The following is a 25,531-nucleotide window of genomic DNA, read 5'->3' as shown; positions in this document are numbered from 1 at the left end:
AAACAATATTCTGTCTTACTTTAGGAGGTTGTTCAATCTCAGGAAGACGGATCCAGGGTCCCCGGTCGTCTCTCATTGGTCGAGACTGAGGGGCAGGGGTCTCTGAGGTGGGGTCAGAGTTCTGACGGACTAGTTCTCTGGAGTGTAGAGGACGAGGTGTGGGTGTGGGAGAGGGATCCTGGGTGGGGAAGGCGGACATGGTCTTAGTGGGCTGATCACAAAGAGACTGGGAGCGAGGGACAGGAGCGGCGTACGGTTTTAACGGCACCAGGTGGGCCATCTGGAACTACGGTAGATGGGAGTGAGGACAAGAGGACAGGATAAAAGATGAGACATAAGCCAAAAGAAAAGTGAGAGGGTAAAAGGTAGGCCAATTGGGCAAGGTTAGATTTTTATTTTTATTTGAGAGAGAAATTAGGATTTTTTGTTTGTTTTGCAAAAGGGGTTTAGAAGAGTTTTAGAGAACGTAAATCAGTAAAGCAGTTTACAGGCAATGAGGGTTGGGCAGCAGAGTAAGGTAGAAGATCAAGTGCAGGATATGCAAGTGAAGAGGATGTTCCCAAAAATGTTGGAGGATTACAGAGGAAGCGAGTGGGCCCCACAGGAAAGAAAAAGAAAAAAGAAAGTCAATGAAAAGAGAGTAAAGTGTTAGCCAGAGCATGCAGCATTAAAGAACAGAAATGATGACATCCTCCTGCAAATCACTGTCTTTTTCTTTCTTATCAAGGCTTTTTATGGCTATTATTAATCAATTAAAATGAAGTACATGATAAATGACTATTAATTAATCAAAAAAATAATGGCTAATAACAACAAATCAATATATGCTGGAGAAAACCCTAAAATGTACACTACCGTTCAAAAGTTTAAGAATATTTTTCTTCAAGGATTAGTTTTTTTTCCCAGCAAGAACATATAAAACTTATTTTAAAAAATGACAGTAAAGACATTTATGATGTTATAATATTTCTATTTCAAATAGTTCTTTTGAACTTACTATTCATTAAAGAATCAGAAAAAAATGTATCACGGTTTCCACAAAAATATGAAGCAGCACGACTGCATTAAACATTGATAATAAGAAGTGTTTTTTGAGCGACTGTTTTTGATAATAAATATTACCGACCACACACACTTTTGAACAATAGTGTACATAGTTCAAAGACATTAAATTACTGAGGTGGACACCTATAAAAAGTGTCTTTAGAAATCAATATATTGTTTTGTATTTGCATTTCCATATCATTAAGTTAGGGACACACCAAAACGACGCCAAAGAACTAGCGCTGATAAAAGCCGACTGTGTTGTCGCCTCGCATCGCCTACGTCGGGGAAAAAATCTGTGCTTGAACACACCGAAAGGACTACAGACGACTGTCGACTAGCGCGCGTGTTCTGCGCCTGCGTGTAAATGAGATAACTGTCAATTGAAGCAGATAAACTCATCTATATTCGTCATTCAAAAAGGGAACGCGAAAGCAGTTATACAAACCATAAAGCAAAAACCGTTTTTGAATATAAACCATGCTGATCACGTTCTTTATTCCACTCCGCTCATGTTATTATGAAAATATTTGCGCTGTTGAACGCTCAGGTAAGATGACGTGAAATTAGAACAGCCTTTCTGTCTGTGCCGTCATGACTTCTTCGCTTGCTTTCATCACTTTCATGTTTATTCTCGTGCACTGACTCGTTTGCTAAACTGAACAGCCAATCAGAGTTCTCTCTCTCACCGAAGGCTTCCAACTAGAGCAAATGGTGCGGAATACACAGAAAAAACTATGTCGGCCGGATCTCAAAAACGGACTGACGTTGCCCGGTGGCAGACCGTCGGCTTGGTGTGTCCCTGACTTTAAACAAAAGACATTAACTAGCATACAGTCCAAAGCAGACTCACACAGATGTTTTGTTGTATTTTTTAAGAAATATTTATTCACACTGCATTCTAGCCTAATATGACCGCTGAGATTTGTGTGAGGGAATAAAATGACAGGTAGCACACCTTTCCCTGCCCACCCTGTGGTTCCACGGGTCTCTGCATGGGTGGAGTCTGTGAAGCTCCTGATTGGCTGATTGATTCTGAACGGGACTGTATGTTGGTGTCAGAGACTGTAGTGCAGATTTTGGGAGAGCCCTGTCTGTTCAGTTTACTGCGCTCCTCAACCTGAGAAACAAAGCATGAGAATTGATATTGTGATGCTTCAATTCAGAGCACTATTGTTTTCAGCAGGGTGTAAGCGTACCTCTCTAGCCCAGGCTGGTTTGTTGTTCTCTAGGTTCTTGCTGTAGTGGTACATCTGTGGTTTCTTGTCTTGCTGCTGCTGCTGCTGCAGTGAGACGAGATACGCGTGCTCCTGCTGCAGCTGTCTCTGAAGTCTCTCCGACTGTCTCTGCTCCTCCAGCTGTTTACGCTTGTACTCCTTCACACACATGAACAAACAATTAATAACTTATTAACTAGAAAAATGTAGAAGTCATTACATGGCATTTTTTGCAGGCACAGGAAATAATTAACACAAAACAGCACAGTGTCACATGCCCAAACACAGAGACACAAATAAAAATGTAAAACATATGCCCCTTCCCAACATGCAAAGGAAATAATTATGAATTAATGAATAATTACACACAAAAACGTGATTATTTGAGTTTTAGGATATATTGGCTCACATTCTCTGAAGTTTTTGACAACTAAAGAATGAAAGAAAAACATTTCCCTTAGCTGTACAATTCTGCTGTCAAGGATTTCAAGCAATAGGACAATATGTAAAACAGCCTTGCTGTATTGGGTACATAGTGATGTCATATTGTGTGTAATTATGTCATATTGCATTTTCTTCTGATATTCTGAACTTGTTCGCTGCAAATTGTACATTTAAAATGAAACTAATCCAAGCAATATAAACAAATTACCAAATCAAATCTTTATGTTATATTGACTAAAACATAAACAGAGCTGTGAAGACCCATACACGTGTCTCACTTCAGCAAAGGTTCTCATGTTTAAGAACAGGGGTCTAAAACTGCTTTATACTTAAGAGCGTTGTTGTTTTCATTTATAAATAAACTACCATTAAAAAGTTTAGAGTCAGTAAAGTTGTGTTTTTTAAATGAATACTTTTATTCAGTAAGGATGCATTCAATTGATCGGTAAATAATTTTAGAATGTTAAAAAAGATTTCTATTTCAAATAAATGCTGTTCTATTGAACTTTCTACTCATCAAAATAATGATTTTTTTTTTTATCACTATTTCCACAAAAATATGAACCAGCAGCACAACTGTTTTCAACACAGATAATGATAATAAATGCTTCTTGAACAGCAAATCAGTATATTGGAATGATTTCTGAAGGGTCATTGTGACACCGAAGACTGGAGTAATGATTATGAAATTTCAGCTTTGATTACAGCTAAATTACATCTTTAAAATATATTCAAATAGAAAACTGATTACGGTTTTTACGGCATTTTTAATCAAATAATTTGAAATCACTTATTTTATTTTAATTTGGAAAGAAAAATTAAACATTTAGCTCAACTTAAGCTTCTTAACACTAGCTTTGGGTGAATTTAACTTAATTACTGTATTTTTCTTTAATGCATATTTTCATAAAATGAATAATTAAATAATTAAAGACCCATGCTCCAGAACATTTCAAAACCCTGCTTTGTATGTTTCAAATTCTGAAACCAGGCGGATTCTGATCATTCCAGCACAATCTCGGGGTCCTGTAACATGACACGCACCAAAACTGTCTGAGGACTGACAGAGGGAAGAGAAAGAAAGGAGTGTTACCATTAGCAATGCCTGCTCCTGCAGTAATTGTTGCTGCAGTATCTCTAACTGCCGCTGTTCTTCCTCCAACTTATGTCTTATAAACTCCTACAGAGAGAGGGATGGAGAGAGAGAGAGAGAAAAATGGGGAGCAGTGGAAGAGGAGAGGAAGGAAGAGACGGATCAGAATAGACTCTAAAGGATAGAATAAAAAGATATTTGAGGGAGCGGACAGATACACCTGTCTGTGCAGCCTCTGAAGATAGAGGCAGACATTTTAAAGAAGTGTTTCTGATGGGCTTTTTAAAATGGCTGAAGACACCTCGACAGAGTGAAGAGATTTGTTCCACGCGCTTCATTCACTTACTGCGGTAGAGCCGTAACGTCACACCGCTTTTATAATCTTAAAATGGCACGCAGTGAGTGTTTACAACTAGTTCCTGCCACTCTGAGGAGTGTGTTGCATATGCGTGTTTCTCCAGTCGTTTAGAGGAGGAAAACTGAAGGAAGTGTGATGTGAGGCATGTACATGTGAGGTCGTTCTGAAGAGTGTGTCCTGTGGCACATTGTGCACTAATTCATGCTGATTGGTCTTTTGTGTTTCTGTCAGTTTGAATTGTATTGAATGTAGGGCTGCACACGGCTCACCCACACACACACACTGCATTTGAGAACCTGCTGCCATGGCAACCACTCCACAGACATTCCAGGGCCAGAGCTGTGCTGAGTGGGGAACACCCACGCCAGGCTGCGATTGGCCGGCCCGGCTGCAGTTCTGTGGCTATGATTGGTTACCTGCTCTCTCTCTGCCATCCTCCTGTCCTCCTCTCGTCTCATGTCATCGAGTCTCCGGTGAGGAGCTTTATCCTGTTGCTGCCGCACCATCTCTCTCTCCTTCCTCTGTTGCTGTGCGTGTGTGTGAGAGATAGAGAGAGAGTGAGTCACTTTAACATATTTGGCTGAAATAATGAGAGCCTTCCTGTTGCTAAAAAATCATGTAATGCTTTTGAGAAGGGACATTAAGGGGGAGAGAACAGAGAACATAGCCAGAGAAAAGAGAGAAAGCGAAAGTGAGTAAGACATTGGGCACAGTTATGGTGAGAGAGGGTGAGTATAGTGATATTGGTGAGTCAGTGCACTGCGGTGCTGTATTCAGTGGGTTAGTGGCTAGATGGTGCTGCTGTCACACTGCACATGGCCTATATACAGTATGAAACTTTGAACAGCAAACCTAAACTATAGCATTCCCAACACAAGCAATTTTACAGTATAATTATTCATTTGAATTTAAATATATCACAGATAGCAAGACAAAGTGTGTTTGTGAGAAATGTATGGGATATATATATATATATATATATATATATATATATATATATATATATATACAGTATATATAATTTTTTTCAAATACAAGTAGTATTAGAGATGATGAGAAAAGCATCTTGCACTTCAATGGAAGAACATCCGACTACTCAATGACAAATTTACTTTTAGTGAGCTAGAAATAGTGCAGAAGAGTTAAATATTAACTTTAAAATTAAATTAATATTATTTAAATACCAATAATGTTATTAATAATTATGTTATAATTATTATTAATATTTATTGTTCCTATTATTATTATTATTCTATCAAGTAAGATTATTAAATGTTTTCAAAAGAAGTATCTTATGTTCACCAAGGCTGCATTTATTTGATTAAATATACAGTTAAAACAGTAATATTGTGAAATATTTGTATATGAAATATTTCAATACTTTGCTGATTTTGTGCTTTGGAAACATTTCTTATTATCAATGTTCAAAACAATTGGGCTTAATATTTTAGTGATAGATTTTGTCCCCCCCGAATTCTTTTTGAAATGCATTTAATTCAGCATTTATTTGAAATGGAAATCTTTTGTAACATTGTAAATGTCTTTACAGTCCTTTTTGATCAATTTGATGCATCTTTGCTGAATAAAAGTAATACACTTTTGAATGGTAGTGCATTATTAAATGAAAAATAATATATTTCAGCTCAAAATATTCCTTTGCTTTCAATGGGATTGCCAATTTGGTCAGATTTTTAAAGTGGTCTCAGACATTTGTACCCTACTATACAAAGTTAATTAAGTGCCATATTCTATATACCCCAGCAAACATGCCTTGATCCCACCTGTTCTTGATTTAATTAGCTTAGCTGTGAGGGGCTTGACTTTGGGAATCTCTCCTAGTGTACAACATGACATGAATATAATGGCTTATGATGCTCAGTACATAACAAATACACACCCTCCTTTGTGTTGTGGCCTATTCATCACCCCATGTCTCTCTCAGCTAGTGTAGGATAATCAGGCAGTCATGCTAATCATGTCCTTCCACAGTCATCCAGTGACAATGACCACTCAAAACTAAATCAATTAAAAGTCTGACTTTGCAGAGTATGTAGAGTTCTCACTCATTTACCGGGTGTGTCTCTCAAATTCACCAACATGTACCTAACAAAATTCCACAAATACCTCCCTGTGTTCACTCTAATGAAGAAAGACCGGCTCCAGATAAGAGAAAAATGTTCAGCACTTCGACAAACACTGCCGTAAATCTTCTGGCTGTGAACTTCGTGTTTTATGTCAAACATTGACTTTTCTAAAATATTCTGCTCATAAACTTTTAGCAGCGTTCAATGAGCTGTTCTGATCTATATTCAGTCCAACATTCATGGACAGGAAATAACATTTAAAACACTAAGGATTAGGCCACCAAACAATGAAAATCTTGTCATTAATTACTCTTGTTATTACATACTTGTAATCACCTTCTTTTTTCTGTGGAACCCCAAATAATAAACTGGGCACGTTTTTAAATATAATGAAAGTAAATAAAGATGGAGCTGTATGTGGTTCATGGGCGATATGGCCCAAAAAATTAAATTATGTGTGTGTGAATAATATATATATATATATATATATATATATATATATATATATATATATATATATATATATATATAAATAAAAATACACACATTTAGTCAGAATTATCGCGCTCCTATTCTTTTGCGATCTGTCTGTTTGGCGCTTGCGTGCGGCGGCCCTCGTTCACTTAAGTTTAGCAGAGACTAGCTTACATAAGGCTCGTCCACTTCAGACAGCAAAATGGGAATTTTTGCAAGACTTTCTAACACTTACAGATGGAGATTATACATGTGAAATGTAAGTTATGAATGGAGGAATATACCACATCTCAAACAGAGCAAGTATCTGTCAGTACACAAATACAGACCACCTTTTATGATTGGCACTCTGCCCTTATTTCCTGTGAGAAGAAAGATGATGTTCTGTGACTTTCATGTGCACATGCATGCATGTGTACCTCCTCTAAGCGACGCCTCTGTTCTTTCTGCTCCTCTATCCGTTTCTGCCGGTCATGCAGCAGCTGGCGTTTGTGCTCCTCGGGGTCTCTGCGCTGAGCGGCGAGCTGCGCCTGCTGTCTTTTTAAGGCCTCTGAACGCTCCTTATTCTCTTGCTGCAGCCGCAGGAAATCCCTCCGCAATGTCGACTCACCAGGAACATTCAAAATAGAGCTTCAGACATAAATAAACAGAGAAACGGAGGAGAGTCAGTTGATTTAGGCAGTTACGGTTTGCAAGGAGGACTGTACATCCATTTCTCTCTCAGTTACATCAAGGGCATGCACTCATGTGCAAGTGAGTAGGGATTGATCCATGTGGAGTAATATGATAAAGCATTAATGGAGCATTAAGAGGAACCATCTATGCACATAAAAAAGTTCCCTAAACAAATCTATTAAGGGTGTAATTTCTGCCCCAAAGCTCCAAGCGCAATTGCAAAAATAATGATTGTTTCCAAATAGCAGTTGTCATGATTTGATGATCCCACCTTAAACAAACAAATGGCTTACTTATTACTGACTCATTCAGACATGTACAGACAAGTCTCAAATCTTTTCTCAGAAGTTTTATGTGAATCAAAAGATAAATTTAATTCAAGCCAAGTCTCAAATCAGTTATCTACTAGTTTAAGTCAAGTCAGTTACGTACTAGTACTCAAGTCAGTTATCAACTAGTCTCAATCTCAAGTCAGCTATCTACTAGTTTAAGTCAGTTCTCAAGGAAAATTGATTACCAAATCAAATCTTAAGTGAAATTATCTACTAGTTTATGTGAAGTTTCAGGTCAATTATCTAATAGTTTTAGTCAAGTTGAAAAAACATTTTTTTCTCACTTTAATGCAGCTCGACCCTAGAGTTTAGCTATCTCTGGTGTCTCTATACATTAAACTTTGATATAAAATTCACACACTATATAATGCTAAGTTAACACAAAATGTCAGTAACACTGGGAAGAGCTTCTGCAATGTTGTGTAGTGCTATGTAGGGTTGTGTAAACACAGATGCTGCTGTGTTTACCTGGATTCTCTCTCATCACCTCTGTTCTCATCCTCTTCATCACTACCGCTGTACTCGTACTCAGTCTCCTCTGAGAGGAATCAAGACAAAATGAAAAAGTGAGAGAGAGAGAGAGAGAGAGAGAGAGAGAGAGATGAGGGCAAATAACAAGAAAGACTTTAGGCATTAATATAATATGGCTCAACACAGTTTATGCATATTGCAGCACTTTAGAGTCTAAATCATCTGCACTCTTCCTTAACTGATACCGTGTGAGCTCTAATAATAATGCTGAAGGCTGCTGGCTGGATGCTTCCATTTTTAGCTGTTCTTCATTCTTCATATCCAGAAAGAAACATAATTCAAGATCTAATGAGTTACTCTAAGCTACGCAGTTATGCACAAGCACCCTATTTGTGGTCCAAGGGAAAGATGAGCTGTGATTGGATGGGAGTCTTGGTGACCTTACTGCACAAAGGCAAGTAAACAAACTTTATTAAATATTCTGTTCCACCACAGAGCTCCGGTGGACAAATTATAATCTACAGTCCAAGAGGAGCCCCTGCATCTGTCCTGACTCTGATGATAAAACTGATTTAACTACTGAATTCATTATTAAGTGCTTGGGTCATGAAATGTTTGGGCCTTATGTGTTTAATAAAGCTCTATTGCTCTTATGTTTTGTCTAAAATCATTTGCAAAGGCAACATTAAAGAAAACGCATTGCACATACCTTTCTCGCCACGTTTCTTGCGTGTACGGTCGATGTGATCTTTGAGCTGGATGCGGACCTGTCTCTCAGTGGGCTGGTCTCTGATGAACGAGTGCTTCAATAGCTGTTCTGTGGATGGACGACTCGGATAGGACTTCACAAGACAACCCTCGATGAAGTCAATAAACTTCTTAGACCTGAAAGAGACAGAAAAACATGTAAGAAATTAATGTATTAGCAAGAAAGTCAATTAAAAAATAAAACTGATTATAGTATGCTATTATACAAGGCCCACAGGCCTCGGGTCAATGCAAAAGAGTTTCACGCCAGCTTCAATCAGCACAATTTTGTTTTTGTTTTTTTATGTTTTAAAGTGCCCCTATTATGCTTTTTCGAATATTACCTTTCATGCAGTGTGTGATACAGCTGTTTGTGAATGTAAACGGTCCGCAAAGTTGTAAAGTCAAAAGTGCACGATAAATAAAGTTATTGTCTCCCAAAAGAAAGAAATCGACTCTGAACAGCCTAAACGGGTCATCAGGAACTCTTTCGTGACCTGCATACGTAACACTGTAACACATTTGCAAAAATGCCCGCCTATGGTCTGCATTGGCTGCCCGCAAACAACATTAACTTTGACCTGCCCTCGAACACTGAAGCTGGTGTTGTGTACATGTCAAGAAGCCGCTGTTTTATGCTCTGCAAAAGCAAATTCTCTTTGTAAACACTTCCAAAAGATGTGAAGAATTACCACAGCAATACAACCGCAGCATAACCTTTTGATGATTGCTTCTGAAATCTCTGTGAGGTCTAAATGGGATTTACAAAAAGCTTCTCCATTAAAGATGCATATATTTTCTACTGGGTTTTCCAAACAGTAGGTTTGTGTTTTATATTGTGTAGATCCAACTCACGTTATTACTGTCATACTGAAATACTTCTGCAAATGAGCTCTGGGTCCACTACTGCCTAAAATTGTGTCCATTAATGCAGACTGTCTGTTGTTGTTATTGGATGGATAAAGGATGGAGCACGATTTGTTTTAAAAACTTTAATGTCACATCAGTCATTCACGTCAGTGCTTGGCTAACGTATGTGTTGATATTGATACAGTTATTGATATAGTTTCCACACGTGCACTGCAATAAATTAGAAATCTACTTGTTGATGGACATACACTTGTTAATGCTGAAGAATTACAGTTGCAACATCTCATAATGTACTTCAAACTCAGTAGCGCATCACTGAGAAACATCCTGCTCAAGTCGTCCTTCCGATGGAGGTTCGGGTTGAATAACTAGTTCTTCCAATGTTTCATCATCGGACTCGCGCTCAGATTGATATGGTAAAATCGACGCCATCGTTTCTGTCTTTACAGTGTATATAATTGGTGAACTTGAAGCCTCCGGAGCTGAAATTCAGTTATGGTAATGGCATTTTGTTTCAGACAAACACTGTAAGCGGTAGACCAATCACAACAGACTGGGCCGTCTGGCAAATTAGAGCAGAGTAGCTCACGGAAAGGAGGGATTTAGAGAGACTGAATCTTCGGACGAGTCGTTTGAGAATCATTGAAAAATATGGTGATGTGCAGTGTATATTGTGAGAAAATGAAAGTGTTTTTTGACCTTTGATGCATGTAAACATGTTGTAGAAGACCTCCAAAACAAAATTATGAACCTTTAAAATAGCATAATTAGGGCACTTTAAGAAATATATTAACCTCAACTTTTGAACCAGTCAGTGTATATTTCTTTCTGACAAGTAAAAATATATTGTTAAAAAGAAACATATTAAATAAGAAAAACTCCTCCTTGATGAGCCCTGTAATAGTTTAATATAAAGTTATAAAGGAAAAAAGATTCTAAATTAAACAAAATCAGACAGACACATATTGAAAAAATGCCAACAGAACAGGCTGAAGCAGAATATCTTACACATCATTGCAAGTAACAGAGAATGCAGTAAAAACGAAACAAGGCCGCCTTTTTTATTCAAACCCAACAAATGCTCCATCTCTACTTCTATAACCAGCTGTTCAAGGGCAGGGCTCTGACCAAAAGTACCAAAATAACTCCAATCTGAAAACTATAGCATGGCATGCCAATATATGACAACTGCAACCAACAGGAAGAAAAGATAAAAACATAGATGAAATGAAGGTAGAAAGAGAACTCATTTTTCGTCATGCAACAGCACTCTATATGTGTGAGGATAAAGGTGTGAAAGCAAACGCTGCAACTCCTGCCTGAAAAACGAGGAAACCACATACAAAAAGAGAACCTATATGGATGGCAGCGATCATAACTTAGTATGCAGTGCATGTATATATAGATGAGGGGGAAAAAGGGAGGGAAGGAAGAAGGAAAATATAGCTTGATCTTAAAATAACAGCTGAAACAGCGTGTCCTCACCATTTCTTGGACTTCAGTTTAGGAGGAGGGTTCCGTGGGATAAGGAACAAAGCTCGCATGGGATGCATGTCACACAACGCTGAGGGAAAGAGCACAGAGATCAAACACGCTGAAAAAAAGACTCTTTCACCTATGTGCCCAATTAACAAACTAACTGATTCAAGAGGTGACAACAATTCATGAACGAAAGTAGAGCACTGACTGGGCCAATGCTACACGGTGTCCGTGTGAGCGTGTAAGAGAGAGAATATGACTAAGTGTTGTGCTGCATAAGTTATGACAATGGAGTACAGATCGACCTCTGTTACTCTATTACTTCTTTTGTTCAACTGGCATAACAGGTATGGATAATTTAAATAGAATATTTTTTAAAAATTGAAGAAAAAAGCACATCATCTTTAAGGCCCATTTACACTAAGGATGTTAACTATAATAAACTATAATAATAATCATTTTAATTCTATGAGAATAGGAAAGTCCACACAATAAATATAATGATAACAACAGAGGAACGATATCATTTGGATCTTTTTCAGAGCGTTTTTTCCAGCTGATGAACGATAAAAATTTGACAGCCCATCAGAATCCACCCGACTCTAAATAGCTTAAGCATTTAATGCAGAAGACGATAACTGTGCTTGTAAGAAACAGAACGTTATAGCATACCTCACTCCATTTGCATTTCAGACCAGAGTATGTGAGGGGTAAAGTGAAAGCAGTAACTGTGCAAACTCACATATTCAACCCTTTTTTGAATATTCACTTAAAAACAAGAGCTGCAATTGCGATTGTAATGTGAGTGTCATACCGCTGCTACGAGGGACTGATAGTTATTTTGTTCATATTAAGGTCTGGATCCACACTGTAATCTGCATCTGTAAACACACAGACAGTGTACTTACGAGGTGCTCCTTCAGCCATCTCTATAGCGGTGATTCCCAGAGACCAGATATCACTCTGTTAAAAAAAAAAAAAAAAAAAAGGTTATTTTATTCAGGCAAAGTCACTCACACACACACACACACACACACACACACACACACACACACACACACACTCAATCAATACAAGGGGTGCAATAAAAGGGATGGGTGGACTGAAATGGACAAATTCATACAACCAATATTAATGTGTATTAACAGGATCCTCACACAAAAATAAATCCAGTTTAAAGAAAAAAACATGAATAATAATTGCATTGTTTATTGGTTATGAACTATACATTAACGTGTATCATGAGCTAAAAAGTGAAAAACAAAGAACTTTGCCAACAAAAAGTAGTTTAGACTTCGAGGAACCATTTCTCCTCACAGACAATGCTATAGCCATTCAAACCAAACAGAGAAAAGTGTAGTATTCAGTATCACTTCACTGAATAATTACCAAGCTAAATGTCACGTGTATTTACTGTAGACAGGTTTTTAAGGGAATTAATATTGCTTTAAATCTCACGAGTTGTTGATTGACAATATATGGAGAAATGCCTGATGTACCTTTTAAAACAAAGACAATGAGGCCCGCACACAGATGTATAATACTGTCAAAAGGTTTGAGGTCAATGAGATTTTCTAAAGAAATTTCAACAGCTTTCATGAACATCTTTCAAAATAAAAGTCTTGCAACAGAAAAACATAGAATTAAATATAGATAAAAAGTCTGTTGTTTCTTTGACTGCACACATCCAACCCACTCAAAACGGTCTTGCGACCCACTTTTGGTTGAGAAACAGTGGTGTACATCAACAGTCAGAAGCTCATTTTACCCTGTAATCATAGGTGGAGTCAGGATTCTCATCACAGGCGATGACTTCTGGGGCCATCCAGTACGGAGTGCCAATGAAAGTGTTTCTTCTGCCGACTGTACGGTCCAACTGTGCACTCACCCCAAAATCCACTACAGAAAGAGTGAGGAAAGACGAAGCAATTAGGGTCTGTAATATTACACGACACGTTTTGCTTTCAAAGTCTTATGAAACCTGTTGCGCAGCCAAAATGTTTATATTCATCTATGCTAATTCCTTCCTTCTCATACACAGACACACTCTTCCACTTAAGCCACACTCTCCCTCGGGTTGTGGTGTGTGAAGATATTTTTGTCGTGGTGTCAGGCCTATATTAATGAGCTTCAGTGCTTTGCTCTAGTTGTTAAAAGATGTTCTCTAATCAGAAAGGATATGGGAAAGACAACAGACACACTCAAACATATAAAACTGGGCTACACAAATCAAATATCACAGTTACTGAGATAGTCAGTTTTTTTTTGTCAAGCAAATATCCCACTGACCAAGTTTAACCTCTGCGTTCTCTGTAAGCAGTACATTCTGTCCCTTGATGTCTCTGTGGATGACTTTATGAGCATGGAGGTGAGACAGACCCTGAGGAACAGAGAGACAGCGTTTACTGGCTGTGCAACATTACATATACAATTCAAGTAAGGCTGCAGTTAGGCACCATGTATCAGGCATGTAATGTGTATTGTTAAAGTCAGCATGAAACAAAAATTGAGATCATCTTTTTTTCTATGCTGCGACATATGCAGTTTGCTGGAAGAGATGCATTATTGTCCCACACACTTGCAGGCACACATGCCATCAGTAAAGAGATGTCATTACGAGGGGGAGGAGTTCAAGTTTTTGTTTAAAGACTACGAAGGCACATGAATGAAGAAAAAGAAATGATGCACAAATATAAATCATTCATAATAAATACTGCACTACGAATTGACAATTTTGATTTCATGGTGACTTTAAGAGTCTTACTCTCAGTATCTCTCTGCAGATATAAGCGATCCAGTCTTCTTTCAGAGAGTTGCCCTTTGTGTTCTTCACCAAGTCTGTCACTGAGCCGGCACCACAAAACTCCATCACCAGCTGAACAAAAACACACATATATGTACATATATGAAACCGCAAGCTGATACAAGCCATTGTTTTCCAAATCAACAAGGTCCATGACCCAAGAAATATATATTTTTCATGCTAAACCATTTCAGTTAATGGCAGACTATAGATGTATCTGATCACAGTGTCATTATGCAAGAATTTGAGCAGTTATGAGATCAGTTATAAGGTCAGGAGTCGATCAGGTTCAGAAGTCTGAGGAAGCACAGACCCAGAGCTGGTCATCGTGTCCGGGCGGACTCTTCTTCACGAAAGCTCCGTAGTAGGTGGCAATGTTTCTATGGTGACTGTACTTCTTCAGCATGTTGATCTCAGCTTTAATCTCCTCCTCCTCTTCCTCAGTCACATCCATGACCTTTATGGCCGCCAGCTGGCCCGTCTTTACATGACGACCCTGAGACAGAAAGAATTTCAATAGCAAGTAGCATTGAAATGGCTAATTTACTAACTTTATTTGTTAATACACCATAATCAGAGTAGATACCACCATATTTAATTTTACATGAGCAAAAATTAGGCAGTAAGGCATAGAAGTATGATGAAAACTGACAAAAATACACTGGCATTCACAAGTGTGGGGTAATAAAATTTGTTTTAAGAAATGGATACTTTTATTCAACAAGGGCGAATTAAATTGATCACAATTGACAGCAAAGGCATTTGTTATGTTACAAATGATTTATATATCAAATAAATGATGTTCATTGAACTTTCTATTCATCAAAAAAAATTACTTGCTGAAGCACCACAATCAGCATATTGATTTCTGAAGGATCATGTGACTCCGAATACTGGAGTAATGGCTACTGGAAGTTCAGCTTTGCTAAATTAATTACAGTTTAAAATATATTAAAATAGAAACAGTTATTTTAAAAAGTAATAATATTTTACAAAATCACTGTTTGTATTTTTGATTAAAAAAAGAAATAGACTTGGCGAGTATAAAAGACGTCTTTCAAAAAAATCTTACATACCACAAACTTTTGAAAGGTAGTGTATGTATTTCCAAAAACTAATTTTTTTTGGCCCGACAAATGATTAAATCCCCAAAAAAGGTACATTATAGTATATAAATGTATAACATAACAGTATATTAATATATGACATATTGCGGACATATTCTTATTTGCATTTAATTACCCTTTCAAAATGATTGTGCTAAAACCATAGCATTATGAGAAATAACACGGGTATACACTAGTCTACAAACTACATTATTAAACACAACACTAAAACTAAGCTAGATAAACCACATCACTGTCAACCCAAAAGCTAAACACATTCATACCATTCCTTTATAAACTACAGTACACACTTATTAAACATGACATAAACTATATCCTCATTACAGTCTATAAACAACACATTTTCCAAACAATACAGCCTGAAGTACAAATTACACCCTACACACTCTTTAAAGGCCGCTTATGCCATACATTGAAATAATTACAGAGGCCTTTAGGGTTAAAATCACTATGAGTCTGCAAGTATAATGACTTATTACACACTACATGTCATGTGGTTCCTTAAAAATGAAGAATGTATTTTTTTTCTATGTTAAAATACTCTCTCCTATCCCAACTTAATATGCAGACTATAAGAAAGCCATTTGTAGACCAATTTATCCCAAAAATTTTAACATACCTGACTAACCCAAAACAGCACCACTGGACTATATGTTTGACTGACTAATTGTAGATGAGGAGGGTTAAGGAAATCTGTTTGAAAACCAGTTCTTTTTCAAATTCTGTTTGATGGCACTAATAGTACAGAAATGACACAATTTAGCTTTAACCATTGAATTTATCTGCATTCATTCTGTTCTCCATTCATTCGGCTGTCATCCAGGCGTCTTCATCTCAACGGCGAGTATTGACAGGTCTGAGCACAGCTGCAGTGATCTGAGGTACTCTGGGTTATTGCACCACGCTGAGAGCGCAATGACATTCTCACACATGCCCTCATGTACACGTGAACACAACTGCTTTAAACAACTTATGTCCTCTGTTACTCATGTACCTGCAACCACTCAATTCATCTTCACTCTCGCTCTCAAACACACATGGTGGTACATAACTCGATTTTTCTAAGAACACAAATTGGAGTTTTATTTATCATTCGAGAGGTCATCTAAGATTGCTGAGTAACAACAGGACAGCATTTACTCCTAACAAATATCGCCATCCCTCTTTCTCCTGCCCTCCATCTGTATCTCACCTTGTACACTTGTCCATAGGTGCCGTTGCCCACGACTTCCACCAGCTCAAAGATTCCTGCTGGGTCCTGACGGAGAGAAAAAAAAATTAAGATCGTGAAATCATACAATCATGCAAACCCCTAAAATATAGACTGTAGAGGGAAATTCATTTGAATTTACGTACTTCAGTCCAATGACATTAAGACCCCAAAATACCTTAGAGGCTTAGGCCAGAAACATCCTTTACTCAGGAATGTGAACGCAGATGCCAGAATTTGACCAAAATGGTAGAACATTCTTTGATATGCGCTCTTACGTTGGAAAAGCAAACCTCAGGGGAAGGTAAAGGTACATAAGTTATTTAATTAATTTAATTATTTAATTATGTGCCATTAAAAAAAAGAAACTGTTCTCCATTTGGTATTTTAGTGTTGTTGTTTTTATTTACAGTTAAGATCAGTTATTAGATTTTATTTTATTTAAAGTCAATAAATAGTTACATATTGACTTTTCACATCTTTTTAGAGGTGATATAAATCAAATCTGATAATTGGTCTTAACGTTTTTAACCTTTTCTCAACAAATGTCTTACATTTTTTAAACATAATTTCATTAAAAGAACGGTTAATGAAACCGTTAAGTAACCAGGATATTTAAGACAAATCAGAATCAATAAATTCAGATTTTTTCCCTTTTATGTTATGCTAATATAGTTATGGCTCCCCTTGTGGCAATGCTGAGAATTGATAAATTGTGGTCGGGCATTTCAGTATGCATGAAATAGAGCTAGCATAGCTACAAGTGTCTGCATTTGTAACTTGTACTGGGTGTGTTTTGAACCTTATAAAGTCAGAACTTCACTCTCTGTACTTTCTTATTGTCACTCTCAGTGTAAAATATCCAAACTACATGATTTGAACTAAGTCTACGATGACCATGAAAGAAAATATTTCATGGCCTAAATCAAGCTTATTTTTGGAAATCATTTTTCTCTCTTAGACGAGCAGCTCCCTTCTGGCTCAGGATGGCAATGACAGAACCATTACCTGCTCAGCCATTGAGAACAAGACAAAGCGTCATGCTTTTACAAACCCCAAGGTTTAAAAAAGAAGTTGATGCTGCATTGTCGTGTATTAAGACCCATTATGCAACTCTCAAGCAGCTTCATGTACATCTTATGTGTGGCTTCAGCTGGGGAGCGCAGCCAAAAACTAGAATGAGTAGAGGGTTAAAAACAGCCAGCGCAGCATGCACACACACACACACACACACACACACACACACACATACACATACATACAGTGCGTGATTCAATATGGCCTCGGTACAGCTCTGTGGGTGGACAAGGCTAACGTTCTTCCTAGCTCTCACACACAAATACACACCATGATCATCTCGCTCTCATCTGCCTCCAATAACTGCAATCTTTTTCCTCTCTCACTCTCTTCATCTCCTTTTTATCTTTTCCTCTCTCCCTCTCTTAAAGAGATCTGGAGTGGTGAGCTGTAAGTGAGCAACATGCTCTTATGTGAAACATCAGTAAGAGGGCGAATGGAAATGAGAACAGACACAAACAGGATTAAAAAATGAGCATTTATAACATAAAATAGCACATCATATCAAACCTTTATTTTAGTGCCCTTATGATATTCAAACTGAGTTTACAAAGATCTAAGGAAATTAGACTATACTCTAGAGAGAGCATCTGTCTCAGATGACATACGCAGGGAAATTTATAAATGAGCCGATGAATAAGATGATAAACATATAATAAGGCTTTCCCTGGAGAATACAGGGGGGAAGTTTGCCTGTGGCTTTTAAAAAATTGCAACAGAATTTAAAATAAAATAAAAAGCAGGGTAAATCTTCCAAATGAGCCAGTGTATGTGTGATAAGTGACAGGACAGCACATAAACTGCAATGTGCCAATGGAAATACGTGCCAATATATGTAAATGTTCACTGAAAAACACATTTAAAACATACAGAAAAAACATCAAATCAAATTTAAAAATGACACAAAAAAATTCTTGATATTTAAATTGCCATGCTAACAGAGAAATGATGCTCTCATAAAAGTTGAGCAAATTAGACTACTAAACCCCTTCGAAAAAAAACTGCGGTAACACTTTATTTTAAAGTGTCCATGTTAAATATGTTACATGTACTTACCATAGTAATAACAGTAAAATATGCATAATTACATGCAACTAATCCTCAACCAAATCCTAATCCTACCCTAACCCTATAGTAAGTACATGTAGTTATTTAATATCACTCAGTACTTAAATATATAATTACACTGTAACAATGACACCTTAAAATAAAGTGTAACCAAAATTGCAAATTACAGTTTGTTCAAAGATTCAGTTTCTCTAAACCACTTCTTTCTGGAAGCATACCCAGCCAAGTCTGTTCTGATTGGTCTACCGCTTGCAGCGTGTGACAGAAATGAAACAATTTCTGAATTTCAGCTCCGGAGTCTTCCTCGGCACTTGATAAATGCAAAGTGGATTCGCAGTGCTGAAAATAGCATCTTCTCGACAAAACAAATCAAACTCTTCCAGGCCTCAGCCACAAACATAGTGTTTGAGGGAAGGTCAAAGGAGACGTTGTTCGCGGGCAGCCAATGAAATTGGAATTATGCAAATTTGTACATTGTTCCGTATGTATGTAACAGGAAGTGAGACTGGAATTGCTGACGACTTGTTTAGGCAGTTCAGAATCAATTCTTTCTTTTAGGAGACAGTTACTTTATTTGCGACTTTTACATTCATAAACAGCTACACACAGCATAAAAGGTAATGTTCGAAAATGTAAAATAGGGGTACTTTAATACGGGTAAAGTTATCACAGCTAGACTACTTAGCAGTGTTGGGCACTACTAGTTTACTAGTTTAATTACATTTCTCAGTAGCGTAGTGGTAGCCGTCGTTGTTTTCTGAATCAAATAGCCGTTCAGTAGCGAAGCTCTCTTTTTGATCAAGTAGTGCGGTAGCGTCCACACAAGCTACATTTTCCCAAGCATTTCTAAAGCTCAAGCTGAAATCAGAAATACAACTGCTAAGTATCACTGATGCAGGATCAGTAAGAGACAGTGACTTCTTCTTCGTGTTTTACTGTGGTTGGCAACTATAGGACCATATGATTTCATTTCCGCGATGCGAAAAACACGTAAGGAAACGTGGAATCCAGGCATAAACGCGGAATTTACTGTATAACGCGGAATTTCACGGAATTTGTCAGATCTTGGATGAAAAGTAGGTCAGTACATTTAAATAAAATTGCGATATAGACTAGTGTCTGTGAATATTAAACCGCATAAAGACCATTTAAAAAGGAATCATGCATGTTCTGCGCATCTCTTGAATGGCGCACACTCACTGAAGCACGCATGACGCTTGCGATGTTTTCAGCCTATATGAGGACATTAATGGATGACCTTCATCTACACAGCCGCTCTGAGCGTCACTTTAGCCGCATTTTAGCTTGATTTGAGAAAAACTATCGTCATATTATAAAAACACAGAGAGACTCAAAGGTCTACTCGCAACCCGTCAATATAAAAGGTTTAACCTTTGAACAAAGTTTTGCTTAAATCATTAGGCCTACATTTTAAATAATTGGTCATTACAGTTTAAACCAGTCAGATGGAATTAAAAAAAAAGATGTCATAGTGGCATTTTTTTTTTTTTTTTTTTTTAAATTGTATACGTTTCATGATTTCAATTAATTACACATGCTTTTTGATAACTACAATTTAATTTAACCATTAAAATGGGAGTCCAGAAAAATTAACACAGAAAAAAAAATGTATTTGGAATGTGGGAAAAAATAAAACGGATTTTATAGGGCCCTACAACCAGCTTTTTGGTACATTACCACCACCTTCTGCTCCGGACAGTGACATCACGTCAATCCTTGGCAACACGTGAGAAATTTACTTAAAGGAAAAATATGCTGTCCACTCTCGACACATGGTTTAGTTATAGTTTTTTTTGTTTGTTTTTTTGCCAATTTGGTTTGGAACAGTTGTTAATTAGGGTTGTGCCGATGGCTGACCACCATCGTGATGCCACGCCCCCCACCCTGTCAGACCACGCCAGTTCGTGAAATGGTCATTTAATTTAATCTATTGATTTGTGTACACCAGTGGTTGGGAACCTATGGCTCGCGAGCCACACCTGGCTCTTTGGCAAAAATCATGTGGCTCGCAAGGTCTCTCACCCTTTACCAACAAATGATAGTTTCGCTAGATAATAGATCGATAATAGATCGATTTATATGATGAACAGATTCACATATAACATTTTTATTTTTGGGTGAACTCCCCCTTTAAGGTTGGAAAACAAAAACAGCTATTGGAAATATTTAGAACAGCATGCAGTTATCTGACAGGAAGATGAAGCCATTAGATACTAAAGTAGTACCCATCAGAGCCAGCCTATGGTTATCAATATTTAAGCATCACTAGATCAAGTTACATCACTAACCTGCAACCTCATGAATAGATACCAACAAACATTAACAAATATTCTCTCCTTGCCAATGTATGGCAAACATCTGGCTTTAGGCACATGTGTACTTCAGCTGGTTTATTTTGATCAGTCAATAACAAGCTTCTGTTACATTTTGTAAGGTACAGTATAGCAGATTTTTCTTGTCATCATGACATGCATATTCATTAGTTTGTGTTTAACCAATATCTTACATCACTACTATTTGATATTTTGGTTTCTGTTAAGATATCATTAGCATTTATGTCGCATTTACATAAACAACCCAACTGTCAAATAGGCTGCTATTATGATTATGTAAAAATTATGCCGCACATGTCCTGAAAAGTGAAGCCAAAACGTTTCGATCGCCCCCAGGTGGTTGGGCCCTGTATAGGTCATAAACCCCGCCCTCTTCATGTAGTCTAATGGTCTATGAGACAAACTAAATCAATTTACACTTCAAATTTTTTTTACAAAGATGGTTTCTGTCATTTTAGGTAGTTTGGTTTTAGTTAGTTATTTGATGTTGTAAAAACGGGAGTGACACGTCATGATTCTCTGAGCGAAGAAACCACTGAAGCACCAACTGACTTTTTTTCAGGATTTTCAGGAGTTTGGAGCTTTAATTTCTACATTTCTGTTTCTGTTTATTTCACACTGACATGAGTTGTTCTGCAGTAAACTGTACTAACTGATTCTGCGGGAGTGTGGGAGGGGCCTTGATACCTCGGCTCCACTTCATACTTCTCCACTCTCGCTACTGCGCAGACTCGGGTACCGAATCAGCGCAAGATTGGGACATTGGCGGCTTCACTTTTCTACAATGAAAAAGAATGAAGGTGCGTCGTCCATCTTTTTTTACAGTCTATGTTGTGTAATAATAGACCAATTTAAATACATGACTTTACAAATTCATGAGCCAGCAAATAACTTCAGCTGCTTCTGTGCCAAGTTTGATGCTCTGGCAAATCAATGTTATTTAAAAGTGATCCTTACAAGAACTGAAACTGAAATGACCACAGGTGAACTTCAGAGCAGGTTGCTCTCAAGTTCAAAAACAATACAACGAAACTACAAACCACCTCGGCCGTGTGCGATTCTAGCTAGAGGGCCACATGTAAGGCAGAACTCTTGAGATAGTCTAAATGTGTTATGCTCGCCTAAATGTGCATCTACGCTGTATGTGGGTGTTATATAGGACAGCTATCAAACAATGAGCTTAAGTGAATCATCGTGCTCTTTCTCTCTCTCTCTAGGGGCAATATCACACACATCACACCCTGGGAGAGCCGTGCCCAGGAACTCACTGTACCAACACACAAGAGATATAGAGTTACGGCCAGAGGTCTAACGTTTATGGCATATTCACAGCCGCACTAACACACGTAACTGTGCTGAAGTGTTAAAAGGATGGAGTCCTGTCGTGTTTATGTCCAGTCCGCAAGGTTCAAAGCAGTTGTTTAGGAAGGACGCATACCTCGACAAACTATTAAAAACATTTTTGTTAAATGGAAAAAAAATATATAAATATTAAATGGAAAAAAAAAAACGTTAAAAATGGGAAATTTAAGCAAACAGCAAACTAAATGATTGGAGTCTGCCATAGATTTACTGTATGACATTTTAATGAAAACGAATTGAAAACTAAGTGAAATACTTTTAAGTTGAATAATAATCAGTTGGAAATAAAAACTAGCCTAAAACTGAAATTGAAAAATAAATAATTTAAACCTAAATAGTAATACAATAAAAATGACAAAAGCACATAAAAATAATACTAAAAGTAAAATGATTTTTATTTTCAGATTGATATGTTACCTTATCTATATGCTGGTATTCACCTAATTAGTGATCATAATTAGCCCTAAGACACTGGATTAGCCACCTGCTAACATACCTCTAAGCTAGATGACTAGATTAGCCTTCTGCTTGCACATTAAATACACACAGTCTATTCTAGTATACAACATAATATGCCAGCTATTCTAAGGCTAATGTTCACAGTGCATAGGTTTGGGGTCAGTAAGATTTTTTTTTTAAATAAATTAATACTTTTCATTCAGCAAAGATGCATTCAATTGAGCCAATCTGACAGTAAATTCATTAACAATGTTACAAAGATTTCTGTCTATTCATCACAGAATCCCGCAAAAAAAGCATTTAGTTTTATATTAAAAACAAGTGATGTTTTAAATAGTAAACATATTTCACAATATTCGAGTTTCAATGTATTTCTGATTAAATGAATGCAGCCTTGGTGAACATGAGAGAATTCTTTGAAAAATATTCCAAAATCTTACTGACAGAGTGCATAGGTAATTTGTTGCTAAAATGGTATTTTAGCTGGTTTCCTGCTAAAATATACTTTGGTGAAGGATTATCATCTTCTTGCCATAAAGTCTGGATTAATGTCAAGAAAATAATCTGCCCACTTCTCCATACTACGTGGGCAACTCATTTTCTCCCCTCACAAAATGGACTCAATCGTTGCTGTAAACATATCAAATGTATCCATTAATTGAGACTTTCCAGCATCTGGTCAGTAGGGAATGGTGAGTTTTTGTTTAAAATGAAAAAGAAAAAAGAAACCAAGCCATTAAAAAAAAAAAAAACAGACAGTCCACTGAATCATGCCTTTACATTTGTATTGTACGTAAACATAGTGAGTGATGGCCTAAATGTAAAGTTACACTAATGTTTTGCAGGACATTCCCCATTCAACAAGGGAGATATTCTAAGATTACAGAGGAAGCCTATTCAGTGTCAACACTTATTTGCAAACTATAGGCCCTCCCAAACCACAAATGTACGTGTGTGTGTGTGAGAGAGACAGAGAGAGAGAGAGAGAGACCTAGACTTAGACACACACAGAAATAAATAAACACTCCAGGCCTTGATTATTTTATTACACAATACAGGCCCAAGACTCACCTGCTCGCAGGAAATACTCATCACGAGCTAGTAAACCTTTAAGATCGTTATTAAAAGCTCGTTATTTATATATTTCCCTCATAACCCATAATATCGGCATAGATCATAATGTTAAGGATTTGTTTGGGTGTGAAGGCCTCTGGCAGGTGCAGGCAGGTGAACAACACACACACACACACACACACTCACCCGCAGGGCGGCCAGGTCGATGTCATCCAGACTCCGCGTAGGTGCGTTTTCTGACATGTTTACAGCGATTCAGGAGGAAATTCAAAATATGTACTCCAAAACTGCAGCTACGACAGCGGTATTTTTATTTGATCAGTATATTTCTTTCAATGGACAGTTCAGAAAAACTTGTGAGGTCCCCGGAGAAACATTTGGCTCGTCCCCGCCGCGACCAGTTTAACCGACAACAGCTGCAGGATTTCTGACCATAAAATGTTTGTTTCTTCTTTATCGGAGAACAAAGGGTTCTTTAAGGCTAAGTGATCCGGTTCTTCATGCAAGTGTTCGAGAAATGCCTAGCGAACATTTATCGATGATAAAGGCTGAGGTTGAGCCTATAATCCTGAAGACTGCATGGCAACATTTACATGAGCTTGAATCAGATGTGCCACACTGCACTCCGTCTCTAAACTCATTTTGGCAGCACTGCGTAAGTTAAGCCAAGCCTACCTCAGTCAAAGCAGTAGAATAATATATACACGAGCAGTATAAATCACAAAATATGTAAATAAAGAGGCAGAACTTCAAGATAAGTCAAAAGCCGAGCTCCAAAACAGCGGCGCTCGCTCGTGATATCCGCGTCAATCTGCCACAGCCGTCATGTTACGGCGCAACCCACGCACACGCCTTAAACGGGATTTCTGTGTGGATTTCGATGTCACTGTTCGGCTCAGTTAATGTCCACAGTTTTTAAAAGTCTCTACAATGTGTCTCGGATTGAAATACACGGTCCTGATGTCAAAAACAAGAAGTGTTTACGTCGAATAAAATTCCGCCCGCCTGGCAAACTTTCATTCCCTCCTGATGTCAGTCAGCGGCACCTCCCGGTTGTGCGCAAAACCTCCGCCGATTTGTTGAAGAGAAGGAAAGGGGGAAGAACGGGAAATCAGAAACAGCACCTTGTTTTCAGGCCGGACCCTTTAAGGCAGTTACTCGTCACGATGCATAACGTTACATAATATTATTATTATTAAGATATTTGTTAAAACGAGTCGCCTCGGGAATGGGTCAGATTGAACTTCTCTCTCCTGTGTTGGTATGATCCTATTCCTACTTCTACTGTGTTCGGGCTGTGACGTCCCTCCTCTGCAAGAATACACAACACTGTTTTCCAGCCACTTTATTTCCCCCCCTCCCTTGCACTTTCTCACTCCTGTCTTCCTGTACTGTTTGACTGAATTGCTACGGTGCTACAACAGGGACAAACTTCCCGAATAAGCTAGTTACAATGGAGACAGGTGGTACCGGGATAATACCTCAATAACTAAAGCAGAACATTAAAAATAATAACTATAGCAGAACATAATCACACAAGCTGTTTTTTGTAATTGTTCTTTAGACTTTACATTTTCTATTGCTTTTATACTAAGCTAATGATATTTTGTTCTCATAAACTTACATAACCCTTACTCTCACACTTTAACAATTTTCTAATTTAAGACATGACTTAGTATGTTTATTGAAGGGATAGTTCATCTGGAAAA

General features: G+C 37.6%; 1 protein-coding gene across 4 annotated transcripts in view; it reads right to left on the bottom strand.

The window, feature by feature from the left end:
• mink1 (misshapen-like kinase 1) overlaps positions 1-25,187 on the bottom strand; it is a 39,285-nt gene extending 14,098 nt beyond the window's left edge. For 2 of the 4 annotated variants that reach the window (XM_082169120.1, XM_082169121.1), the window contains exons 1-16: positions 24,009-25,187; positions 16,411-16,476; positions 14,405-14,587; positions 14,053-14,163; positions 13,578-13,668; positions 13,057-13,187; positions 12,197-12,251; positions 11,295-11,373; positions 8,902-9,077; positions 8,190-8,259; positions 7,134-7,344; positions 4,573-4,683; positions 3,799-3,885; positions 2,244-2,420; positions 2,003-2,164; positions 20-286 (exon numbers count right to left, since the gene is read on the bottom strand). In XM_082169120.1, the coding sequence (XP_082025246.1) occupies positions 20-286; positions 2,003-2,164; positions 2,244-2,420; positions 3,799-3,885; positions 4,573-4,683; positions 7,134-7,344; positions 8,190-8,259; positions 8,902-9,077; positions 11,295-11,373; positions 12,197-12,251; positions 13,057-13,187; positions 13,578-13,668; positions 14,053-14,163; positions 14,405-14,587; positions 16,411-16,476; positions 24,009-24,065 (2,034 nt within the window). In that variant the 5' untranslated portion in view covers positions 24,066-25,187. The remainder of the gene's footprint in view (positions 1-19; positions 287-2,002; positions 2,165-2,243; positions 2,421-3,798; positions 3,886-4,572; positions 4,684-7,133; positions 7,345-8,189; positions 8,260-8,901; positions 9,078-11,294; positions 11,374-12,196; positions 12,252-13,056; positions 13,188-13,577; positions 13,669-14,052; positions 14,164-14,404; positions 14,588-16,410; positions 16,477-24,008) is intronic. The other 2 variants (XM_082169123.1, XM_082169122.1) reach the window with 2 other exon arrangements.
• Positions 25,188-25,531: the final 344 nt, after the last annotated feature.

Source organism: Leuciscus leuciscus, assembly GCF_965113295.1.
Source record: "Leuciscus leuciscus genome assembly, chromosome: 5".
NCBI lineage: Eukaryota > Metazoa > Chordata > Actinopteri > Cypriniformes > Leuciscidae > Leuciscus > Leuciscus leuciscus.
Note: the sequence above shows the minus strand (reverse complement) of the source record. Positions and strands in the feature narration are given on the sequence as shown.